Source organism: Ascaphus truei, unplaced genomic scaffold, assembly GCF_040206685.1.
Source record: "Ascaphus truei isolate aAscTru1 unplaced genomic scaffold, aAscTru1.hap1 HAP1_SCAFFOLD_475, whole genome shotgun sequence".
Taxonomy (NCBI): domain Eukaryota; kingdom Metazoa; phylum Chordata; class Amphibia; order Anura; family Ascaphidae; genus Ascaphus; species Ascaphus truei.
In genome coordinates this window covers 265,679-278,104 of record NW_027456806.1, presented here as the reverse complement: position 1 = coordinate 278,104, position 12,426 = coordinate 265,679, and the positions used below count along the sequence as shown (strand labels likewise).

Here is a 12,426-nt window from a genome sequence, read left to right as displayed (position 1 = left end):
GACGTCACCCAACTGCCACTCTCTTCCCCCTCGGCTCGCCACACACACACACACACACACACACACACACACCTCTCTCACCCCCTTCCTCCCTCGCGGCGCCAGTAGAGGTCCGGCGCTCATCTCTCCCTCCCTCCCTCCCGGCGGTCATCTCTCCCGAGTCCCCTCCCGGCGCTCATCTCTCCCCTTCCTCCGGTCACGTCTCCCTCCCTCCGCTCACCTCTCCCGGCGCTCCGCTCAGCAGCGGACCCCCTTCCTCCATCGCGCGCCGCGGGGAACAGGCAGCGGACCCCTTTCCTCCCTCGCACGCCGCGGGGAACAGGCAGCGGACCCCCTTCCTCCCTCGGCCGCCGCGCGGAACAGGCAGCGGACCCCCTTCCTCCCTCGGCCGCCGCGGGGAACAGGCAGCGGACCCCCTTCCTCCCTCGGCCGCCGCGGGGAACAGGCAGCGGACCCCCTTCCTCCCTCGGCCGCCGCGGGGAACAGGCAGCGGACCCCCTTCCTCCCTCGCACGCCTCGGGGAACAGGCAGCGCACCCCCTTCCTCCCTCGGCCGCCGCGGGGAAAAGGCAGTGGACCCCCTTCCTCCCTCGGCCGCCGCGGGGAACAGGCAGTGGACCCCCTTCCTCGGCCGCCGCGTGGAACAGGCAGCGGACCCCCTTCCTCCCTCGCGGCGCCTAAGATGGCGGCGCGCCCGGAAGGACCCCCTTCTTCTTCCCTCGCGGCGCCGAGTGAGAAGATGGCGGCGGCCGGAAGTAGAGGTAGGTGTCGCTGTAGGTGACGTGTGTGTGTGTGTTTGTGTGTCGCCCCCCCCTGCCTTTCACGCCCCCCCTGCCTTTCACGCCCCCCCCCTGCCTTTCACGCCCCCCCCTGCCTTTCACGCCCCCCCCTGCCTTTCACGCCCCCCCCCCCCTGCCTTTCACGCCCCCCCCTGCCTTTCACGCCCCCCCCCTGCCTTTCACGCCCCCCCCTGCCTTTCACGCCCCCCCCTGCCTTTCACGCCCCCCCTGCCTTTCACTCCCCCCCCTGCCTTTCACGCCCCCCCCTGCCTTTTACGCCCCCCCCCGCCTTTCACGCCCCCCCCGCCTTTCACGCCCCCCTGCCTTTCACGCCCCCCCGCCTTTCACGCCCCCCCTGCCTTTCACGCCCCCCCCCGCCTTTCACGCCCCCCCCGCCTTTCACGCCCCCCCGCCTTTCACGCCCCCCCCTTTCACGCCTCCCCCAGGCCTTTCACGCCCCCCTGCCTTTCACGCCCCCCCCCTGCCTTTCACGCCCCCCCTGCCTTTCACGCCCCCCCCCCTGCCTTTCACGCCCCCCCTGCCTTTCACACCCCCCCCTGCCTTTCCCGCCCCCCCCTGCCTTTCACGCCCCCCCCTGCCTTTCAGGCCCCCCCTCACGGCCTCCGGGCAACGCCGGGTATATCAGCTAGTATAGACTATAACATAGATAATCTATGGGGAATAGAATAAGAATCCTGCACTTTTATTCCCACTAGCCCTATTCCCCACGCACTTTACCGGACCTAGACTTTAAAACTACTTGCAACCTTATGCATGGTTGCAGTACCCCCAGAACCCCCAGAACCCCTATACCGGATTTTGGGTGACCTGGGCATTAACTGGGCATCCCCTCTTATACTAGGGACCCCTTTACCGTTCTAGGGATACCACACATGCCTATGCCCCATTTACCGTTCTGGTCTGTGCTGAAGCAGGGAATCCTAGCGGTGAGTCGTGCAAGCGTTTTCAAGGGGAGGTTTTGCCGGAGCAATGTGTCTCAGTGTATCCGGGATTCCGACCTGATTCCCGGGTATATTTTTGGGGTATCCAGCAACTCTGGAACCCCGCTACCTAGGCACATTCTGACAAGACTTTCTCCGTAAAACCCCCTTGAAACGCATAGCCCTGCAATCCCTGCTCGCTGGCACTCCTGGAAAGGCAAAAACATAACAATTCTTTATTGTCGCATATTTCTACATAATGCAGATACAATCACTGGGCTCAAGAGATAACACGCCCAGAGAGGTAATACCGGTATACACGTACACTCCCAGAGAGGTAATACCGGTATACACGTACACTCCCAGAGAGGTAATACCGGTATACACATACACGCCCAGAGAGGTAATACCGGTATACACGTACACGCCCAGAGAGGTAATACCGGTATACACACACACCCAGAGAGGTAATACTGGTATACACGTACACGCCGAGAGAGGTAATACCGGTATACACGTACACTCCCAGAGAGGTAATACCGGTATACACATACACGCCCAGAGAGGTAATACCGGTATACACGTACACGCCCAGAGAGGTAATACCGGTATACACACACACCCAGAGAGGTAATACCGGTATACACGTACACGCCCAGAGAGGTAATACCGGTATACACATACACGCCCAGAGAGGTAATACCGGTATACACGTACACTCCCAGAGAGGTAATACCGGTATACACGTACACGCCCAGAGAGGTAATACCGGTATACACGTACACGCCCAGAGAGGTAATACCGGTATACACGTACACGCCCAGAGAGGTAATACCGGTATACACACACACCCAGAGAGGTAATACCGGTATACACGTACACGCCCAGAGAGGTAATACCGGTATACACGTACACTCCCAGAGAGGTAATACCGGTATACACATACACGCCCAGAGAGGTAATACCGGTATACACGTACACGCCCAGAGAGGTAATACCGGTATACACACACACCCAGAGAGGTAATACCGGTATACACGTACACGCCCAGAGAGGTAATACCGGTATACACATACACGCCCAGAGAGGTAATACCGGTATACACGTACACTCCCAGAGAGGTAATACCGGTATACACATACACGCCCAGAGAGGTAATACCGGTATACACGTACACTCCCAGAGAGGTAATACCGGTATACACGTACACTCCCAGAGAGGTAATACCGGTATACACATACACGCCCAGAGAGGTAATACCGGTATACACGTACACGCCCAGAGAGGTAATACCGGTATACACACACACCCAGAGAGGTAATACCGGTATACACGTACACGCCCAGAGAGGTAATACCGGTATACACGTACACGCCCAGAGAGGTAATACCGGTATACACATACGCACCCAGAGAGGTAATACCGGTATACACATACACACCCAGAGAGGTAATACCGGTATACACATACACGCCCAGAGAGGTAATACCGGTATACACATACACGCCCAGAGAGGTAATACCGGTATACACATACACGCCCAGAGAGGTAATACCGGTATACACATACACGCCCAGAGAGGTAATACACATGCACTTTATATCTTAGGATTCAGTACTTTATTAATTGGGTTCGTTAGGTTTTTTATGCATTGGACTATTATTATTGTATATACCGGTAATAGTGTTTAGAGCTTAATATTCTGCATGATTATGCACTTTCTAGTGACACTAGATGCATATTGATTGTTTTACACATACAATTGTTTTAGAAGTATATATTTCAGAGTGCACAATTTTCACAACCTTAGTTTTATATACATGTACACATATATATATACACGCACAGCCCTTGTTCTGTGTGAATATTGTTAATCGTATGAATAAGTCAGACACAGCAGTAAATACAATGTATATATTGATATTATTATTATTTATTCATGTATTCATTCATTCTCTAATCACATCGCCTCAGTGCGGCGGCCATTTTGTTTGGGCGGGATCATTTGAAACGTCCTTTTTGAGCCTGGTGGGCGGGGCTTATTACGTGACGGGCGGGGCTTGTGACGTTGACGGGCGGGCCCTACGAAGTACGTTGTTTTTATTTTGTCAACGGCGGCTAGTTTCCTCTCCATCTCTGGCGTGACGTCAGACGCTTGTGCGACCTATCGATCAGCCAGGACATCGCGCGCCACCACGGGGAGGGGGGGGGGGAGGAGAGCAGCGTGCGATTGGCTCCCTCCTTCGCCGTGCCACGCCCTTGTGCGTATAAAGTCTCCAGGACACGCCCCCTTTGCGGTGCTCCGGCGCCATTTTGTACAGCGAATGTAATTGTGCGAAGTGAGGTAATTCATTCTGCTCCTTCACACGGCTGGGATACAGTCCTAAGCTCCATTAACCACAAGCTGGCTGTAGTTTAAATTATTGCGCTCTATATATATATTTAATTATTTAGTTAAATATGTACCTCATATATATTTTTCTATTGAAATACAGTATATATTGAGCTAGGAAAATATGCTTTGCGTTCACTTATCTTGTCTACGCTATGTTGATAAAGATTTTGTGTGTGTGTGTATATATATATATACACACACACACAATGATATTTATATATAAAGGTTCATAAACCTGTTTGTGTGGTACACGTATTGTATTTTTATAAGAAACATTTATATTTTGTAATGATATTTATGATGTATCATTTTTTACATTATTGCTATATATATATATATATATATATATATATATATATATATATATATATATATATGCCATCCCCCATTATTGTCTATATAAATACGTGTTTGTTAAGTTAGTACCTCAATTAATTTTAATGCATCTTAAAACAGATTACAAAATGTTATATATACGTTACACACACACACACTGCCATACATATATTTCTGTATGTTATATTTATTGCATATATGTATCTGCAATAAAAACAATACACACATTTACAAATATTGTATGTAGTTGGCTATATTTATAGATATACGTTTACAAATCTGTTTATGTAATTACATATTAATAATCTAGAAAACGTTTGAAATATGTTGATGGGACTGGCCATTGTGCTTACATTTTTTCTATTCTCTAGACATTTCTCCTCCCCGCTAAAAAAATTAAAGATGAACCACCCTCGCCTCATCACCTTCACTAGGGCCCGGGAGAAGTCGGACTGCTGGGAAAATGGGGAGCACTGTAAGACGAGGAGAACCGCCTGGGTACCCGAGAGAAGCATCAAGGGCGTGGAAGCCAGAAGCTTCTACGAAAACCTCCTGGCGACCGGGGGAGAACAGCCAACGTCATCAAGACCCTCTCGGAAACGTAAAATTCCCAGACCAGCAGTGAACGCAGAGCCTCAGGAAGCTGGCGCCCCACGTGGGGCATCTGCAACTCAGACGGAAGCCTCTGACCAGCGTAGGGGCCACCAGCTGCTCAGGTGCTCCCAAGATGGTGACCTGAAAGGCGTGAGTCGATTGGTGGAGAAAGAGGGGTGTGACATCAACTTCCGGGATGGTTACTTCTGGACGGCCATGATGTGTGCTGCGTACGCAGGGAAAAGGGAGGTGGTAGGGTACCTGCTGAAGAGGGGAGCATCTTGGGTGGGGGTGTGTGAAACCCAGGGGAGAGATGCGTTGGATTTGGCGCAAGAAGCTGGGCACGGGGATGCTGTTCGGCTTTTACAAGGATCCCTGAGCAATAGTCCAGTGGAGAGGGCACCAAGGTGAGGAGCGTTTAAAAATGAATGATGGGGAGAGAGGGAACTCGAGAACATCAACAGAAGAGAGCTGCTGAGAAAGAGAGGGTCCAAGTGCGAGAAAGCTGTAAAGACTAATGTTGCAGAAAGTCCAGAGCAGATAAAGAGACTCAGTTGATAAAAAAAAGTTTAAAAATATGGATGTAATGAGAAGGCATGGGGTGAGACGGGCTTCAGATGTGTTAGTGCAAAAAAGACAGCTGGGTACATAGTTGACATCTTGGAGGAGAGCAATTTTAGACTTGAAGTCTACAAGAGATGTAGCTCTTTGATGGGACGAGAGGCAAAGATAAAGAACAAAAAGGGAGAGGGACATCAGGCATGAGAGAGCAGTCATAGAAAAGTGGGATAAGGAGACATCCCAAAGCACAAGAGAGACACAAGAGAGACTAGAGGGGCAGAAAGAAGACAACGCAGAGCAAAAAGGATATTGACATTTAGAGAGAGGGAATTTTGAAGAATGCAGATAATTAGGAGAGACCTGAAGAAGAGGAGCAGAGACAAGCAGTGCAGAAAGGAGTGGAGTGAAGCAGATTGCGATTTGAAGATAGGGAGAGGTGGACTTAAGAGAACACTTACAGAGATGAGAGATCCCAAAAAGGAGACAAGAAGTGGGAGGAGTAAAGGCAAGCAGGGCACAAGTGAGACAGCCCAAGACTAACTTAAAGCAGTATTTGGCTTGTCAGAAGAATACCCAAGAAGAATTTGGGGAGATTGTTATTGGGAAGAGAGATGCAGAGGCATGTTTGGTTTTGAAGGAGAGGGAGCGTTTTTTAAAGATGACAGAATGATAGAGAATAGAAGGGTAGAAAGGAGACAGCACTGAACAGACTGAGTTTTGAAGACAAAAGAGGAAGACTGGAGAACACACTTAAGTAGAGAAGGAAATGAGAAGAGTGAACAATAGAAATAAGCAGATAAGAAAGGAAACAGTCTGAGAGTAACTTGTGGTGTTATTCCTCTTTCAGGGGAAAACCCTCGGAGAAGAAGCACTGCGAAGTCTGCAGGACCCACTACGAGGAGGACAGCGTGGAAACTCATGAACGTTCCACAATACACCTCTTTAACAAGCAGAAGAAGCTCCCCCCGACATACTACACTATCCCAGAACACAACGTCGGCTTCAGGATGATGTTGAAGGAAGGATGGGACCGAGAGACGGGGCTGGGGCCCGACGGGGCAGGGAGGAAGTTCCCAGTCCAGACTGTACTCAAGAGAGATCAAAAGGGCTTTGGTTTCCAGAAAGACCAGAAGCCTAAAGTCACCCACTTTGCTGCCAACGATGCTGAGGCAGTGGCTAGGCCAGAAACAAGGCCCAAGAGAACGGAAAGAGTCGCCACAGTCAGCAGGAAGGAAGAGAGAAGAAAAGAAGTGAGAGAGAGGACCTGGGAACGGAACCTCAGGACTTACATGAACATTGACCTATAGACTTCCTAATCTTGACTTTTCTGCAAAGCCTTTAACAATTGAGTGCCGGAGGGGTCGCAGTACCTGAATGCCGCTCCAGCACAGTGCGGTCACACAATCTCTCTCAATAGCAGTGACGTGACTGAAGCAGCCATTTTGCAAGAACCCAAAGAGGTGTCCTCTGCTTTTCCTCACAGGGCAGATCGCGCTCCGTGGGAACTGAGGACGCGATCTAACCAGTAAAAGCAACCCTCCGTGGGCATGACGTAGTCTTTACATTATGGGGCTCCTGGAGTACCAGATCACATGAGGTAGTGACTTCATCTTGGGACACTTAAAGAGTTAATATCAATGTTATGTCAGGTGATAACTTTGTGTGTTTTAGTGTATCAAGAAAGGCCTAAATAGGAATACAATAACTGTATTAAATCATCCCAAGTCTTGGTTTTCCTATGTGTTAGAATGAAAGGGGCCAAATATCAGTGGCATAACACCACCACGCATATGTTGCTATATCATTCTCATATGTGTATTTGAAAAGTAAACCCGGCCAAAAAATATGGTCCTCGCCATTTTAGTATAAATTAAATATACATAAATGCAGTGAATGCAACAAAACATTCAAAAGCATATACAAAAAAACAATTCAAATAATCATATTTTACTAATATAAAAAATGAGGGTTTACATAGGTCTGGCTGACTAATTGTAAGGTGTGCCCCTGCTTTAAATACCTCAGGATGCCCCAAATTTAAACAATTGTCGGGGTCCTCCATTGAACACGTCTGAAGTCACGGCGGACATCATAATGTCATCGCGTATGTGAGTAACCAATCCTGTTCAACCAGGAAGCAGCGCTTTGGCAGATGTTGGATGAAACTCTTTAATAAAATATACTGATCCCTGTATCTTGTGTGGTAAAAATGTGTAAATCCCGTTCTGGTGCCTGGGATGGAGTAAGGGGATATACTGCTTACACTCACTAGCCTCATTCTTGCCACACTCTGGAAATTACTTTAAACTTTTTACACACAAAAACCACTCACAGCTTTATCATATAGCTTGAGCATCCCCAGAACCCCATATTAGGTTCAGGGTACCTGGGCATTCCCCCTTATACTAGGGACCCCTGTATGGTGCAGGTATACATTAACCCCTTCATGCCCCGTTTACCTTGTCTGGTCGCAAGAACATTTTCAGGTTAGGAGTTTGCCCGGAGCAATGTGCTTTAATATATCCGAGAATCTTACTTGATTCCCGGATACATCTTTTGGGGTATCCCATAGCTGCGGAACCCCGATACATAGCCACATTCTGTAAAGACTTTCTACGGCAAACCCACCCTGAAACTTACAGCCTAGAAATCTCCTGGTCCGAGCACCCCGAGAAAGGCAAAACACACAAAAATCTTTAATGTTGCATAATTTCCATACAGTCACAGCAATGCATTTCCGACATCTAGGTCCAAGAGCTGACATTCTAGGACCTCAACACACGGATCAGGGGTAACCAAGGGGGCTTAACCTTTATTAGTGAGCCTGGGTACCCCTTTACTGTCCGTCACATAGACGTTTTATCCTCAACAGACAGAACCGGACATAAACTGTCATTCTGTTGGACAGATGCCAAGAGTTAAGTTGGGACAATACCCCACACAACACAATACTACTATATCCAAGATGGACCTCAGTAGGTGTTGTCACGGATGATCAGAACTTAACACTGGGATGAAGGCACCAGACAGGACAAAGCAGCTCAATATGTAGTATTTATTCCAGCCAGAGCCAGCAAGCAAAACACATATCAGAGCTATACGCAATAAAACATGGAATACAGGGGGAATCCTAGCTGACTAGGTTCTGGGCACCATATTAAAGGCTTACCCAGGGTTTGCTTCCACACTCTGCCAGTTAGCGATCGTCTAGACCTCTGGTACACTTCACGGTTGAGCACTTTCAAAATCCATGCTCAAAAGTCCTGCTCACTGCTTCTCCGGCAACTCACAGTCCTATAGCACAAAAGCACTTGCAAATCCCCTGCTCAGATGGGCTCCCAGCCTCATTTTCAGGTGTCCGGCACAGTCTCGGAGCACACTGCTTAGTTCACCACGTCAGGATCACAATGAGCACTGGAACGCTGATCTGGTTCTCCTTACATAGATTTCCCGCTGCCATAGGAAATCATGTTAGACGGGCCGGCGACCAATCACAGTGCGGATCCTGCACGAGAACCAATCAGGACTTGAGGGCTCGCCTGCATTGGTCAATCAGGGTTAAAGGTGGGCAGAAAGCATTAAAGGGGTTTGGAGGGAAATAGGAATGGGCCAATGGGATCAGTGCCTACCAGTGGGAGCTCAGCAATGGTCTCCCCCGGCCCGGCAGGATATCCCCCGCTGGGCTGGCGTCGCTGTGGCTGGGGAACCCGCCAAATGCTCCGCTTTTCGGGCGGATGGCCCACCGGCCAAATATCAACCCATTGCCACTCTCTTCTTTATCCCCTGCACCTCTCCTCCCCCTCCAGTCTCCGCAATCGCCATTTCTCCAGACATACTGGCTGCACAAAGGGTTTCTCAGCACAGCATGTCCAGAGACCTTGGTTTTGCTGTATATGTTGCACAAACACCTTTTTATACGTCAGTACAGTTTACACAACAGGAATAAAGCATTACATTTGTAGGGTATGCAAGGGACTACCGGGCACAGTAAAATGGTATCCCTGGGGTCTGGTGACCAGATGAGCCCCAGGAATTAATGGCTTGTGGCGGTCAAGCATTCATAGCCTTGTTGCTTTTTGATCCTTCAATGTCGGCTCTTCGTATCATAGTGAAGCAGAATTCACCATGCATTGGAATGTTCACCCACTAATAGGGAACGTGAGCTGGGTTTTGACCTGTCGTGAGACAGGTTAGTTTTACCCTACTGATGATGTGTTGTCGCAATAGTAAAGGCAGGGCCAGAGACCGGGCTTAACCTTTTTTTCTTTATTATCACGAAACGCATAGAGTTAACGGGTTATTCTGGTACCTGGCTGGCTGGCCATTTCCCAAGGTGAAGCCCCAATTCCTACAGCTGTCTGTTACAACAGCGGAGATAGAGCACACGGCGGGTGATGTCAAGGAAGCGACTGTACCGACCGAGCACACAGCAGCAGACAGACAAAAGGAGTTGGATACTATGGGACACTGCAGGACTCTCCGAGCGAGCGCCACATTTCCCCTTAAAAGTGTGACAGCCGTATTTCTATGGAAACCTTGTGAGTGCAATACCAGTTGTTTTTAGTTATTATTTTGTATTAAAACTGTATTATACCATGAACTTTTTGTGCGCTTTCTTTTTTTCATTAACCTTTATTATGGTGGTCCCTGGACCCTTTTCCATCACAGGTGTAGGTCGGTACGGCTGCACTATATCATCGCACAACGCAATAAGTAAAAATACATCCATTACCAAAATAGTGCTAAAAAAAAATACGAAACCTTGGCCAGGTGAACCGAAAGCCACAAAGCAGCTATAAAATGTTCTGAGACCGTAGTCTCCTCATACTGAGATAATAAGGACTGTTCATTAATCTTCCTTTACCGCTGTGTTGTGAGCATACCTCCAAATGACATCACAACTCGAAGAAGGTTCCATCCAGTCTCCCGAGATAGAAAATAAAGATCTCTTCATCATCTTGTCTACACATTGATTTCATCATAGCTCATCTTCTCTGCAATATGTGACATTATATGGCTGCGCTGCATAAAGGGTGGTTGCCTTTGAAGATGGAGTGTGCAGACTTATTTCTGTTGACCGCAGTGATATTGCTTTGATGGTCAGTAAGTTGACGACCACATTTTCCAATGACGTCTGCTGCGCGCAAAGAGCCAGACGAGGGGGAGGAGTGAAGGGAAAATAGGTGGTTGTAAGAGGTAGAAATTAGCCAGTGTGTTTACGACTGTCTCACTTCACCTCTCCGTCCAGAAGAATGGAGCTCTTGCAAATCCCTTTCGGTCTCAGCTTACTTTCACTCCTTGCTTTCCATCTTCAAGTCGGTAAGTAGATCAAAGAATAAAATACCGCCCGAAATTGGCAAAGGTTGGCGTTTTTAGGCTAACGTTTAATTAAAATTATCCGGCAAATTGATGTATTTGAAATAATGTTTTTCTGCTTGTGAAATGACGTTGGCTTTTGGTCTCCTGATCAATAAATTAGAATGGTCCAGGACAGCGTTTAGAGTGAGGTAGATCTCTGATTATTTGTACTCTTGATTTCCATTTTTTAAGCTGGTGAGCGGAAGGTACACTGTACATTTAAATCTGGACTGGAGTTGTGCCAATTTAGAGTTTTTCTGGAAACCAAATTATTTTTTTAAATTTATTTAACCTTAATGTGAATTTAAAAATGTGCAAATGAAATGGGATTTATTTTTTTAATTAATTAAAATCTTCAATTCAATGGAAGGGGCTATCTGGGGACCATACTGGCTGTGGTATGTGTAAAAGGTCAGTCACTCGTAGGACCATACTGGCTGTGGCATGTGTAATGGGTCAGTCCCTCCTAGGACCATACTGGCAGTGGTATATATAATGGGTCAGTCCCTCCTAGGACCATACTGGCAGTGGTATATATAATGGGTCAGTCCCTCCTAGGACCATACTGGCTGTTGCATGTGTAATGGGTCAGTCACTCCTAGGACCATACTGGCGGTAGTATGTGTAATGGGTCAGTCCCTCCAAGGACCATACTGGCGGTGGTATGTGTAATGGGTCAGTCCCTCCTAGGACCATACTGGCTGTTGCATGTGTAATGGGTCAGTCCCTCCTAGGACTATACTGACTGTGATACAGTAGGGCCCCGCTCATACGGTGGGTTCCATTCCAGGCCGCTGCCGTAAAGCTGAAATTGCTGTAAAGCGGGGCCCTACTGTACTGTATTGTACCTTTGAAAACAGAGATGCAGAGCTGCAAACCGACTGTTTCGCTGACAAATGGCATCTGACAAGGAGTTGCGCAGGTGCTAAAACTGTTGTTTATTGACAGTTGGATACTTTGCTGCTGAGCACATCATGCCGAAAATCACCGGAAAAACGGAACAAGTGCCGAACCTAATGAATATGGGTATACATTGGGAAACGCCGTATGAGCGGAACGCTGTAAAGCGGGGCCCTACTGTATGTGTAATGGGTCAGTCACTCATAGGACTATAGTGGCTGTGGCATGTGTAATAGGTCAGTCCCTCCTAGGAACATACTGGCTGTGATATGTGTAATGGGTCAGTCCCTCCTAGGACTATAATGGCTGTGGCATGTGTAATGGGTCAGTCCCTCCCAGGACCATACTGGCTGTGGAATGTGCAATGGGTCAGTCACTCCTAGGACTATACTGGCTGTGGCATGTGTAATGGGTCAGTCCCATCTATAAAAGGGTTTCTACAAGGTGCAGGAAGGAAGCATCTTTCAGAGAGAGAGAGAAGTGTTAGAACACAAGGTCGTGCGCTGACGCTGAAGGGCGGGAGGCTCGGGGGAGATGTGAGGAAGTACTTCTTCATGGAAAAG

At 48.4% G+C, this 12,426-nt stretch overlaps 1 protein-coding gene across 2 annotated transcripts; it reads left to right on the top strand.

The window, feature by feature from the left end:
• The first annotated feature begins 3,974 nt into the window (after positions 1 to 3,974).
• Positions 3,975 to 7,799, top strand: GPANK1 (G-patch domain and ankyrin repeats 1). 2 transcript variants are annotated; one of them, XM_075584192.1, is made up of 3 exons: positions 3,975 to 4,063; positions 4,822 to 5,451; positions 6,453 to 7,799. In XM_075584192.1, exons 2-3 carry the CDS (start codon positions 4,853 to 4,855, stop codon positions 6,910 to 6,912), a joined length of 1,059 nt encoding a protein of 352 aa, XP_075440307.1. In that variant the 5' UTR covers positions 3,975 to 4,063; positions 4,822 to 4,852; the 3' UTR covers positions 6,913 to 7,799. The 2 variants fall into 2 exon arrangements, with proteins under 2 accessions (XP_075440307.1, XP_075440308.1); XM_075584193.1 differs by lacking the exon at positions 3,975 to 4,063 and adding an exon at positions 4,081 to 4,129.
• Positions 7,800 to 12,426: the final 4,627 nt, after the last annotated feature.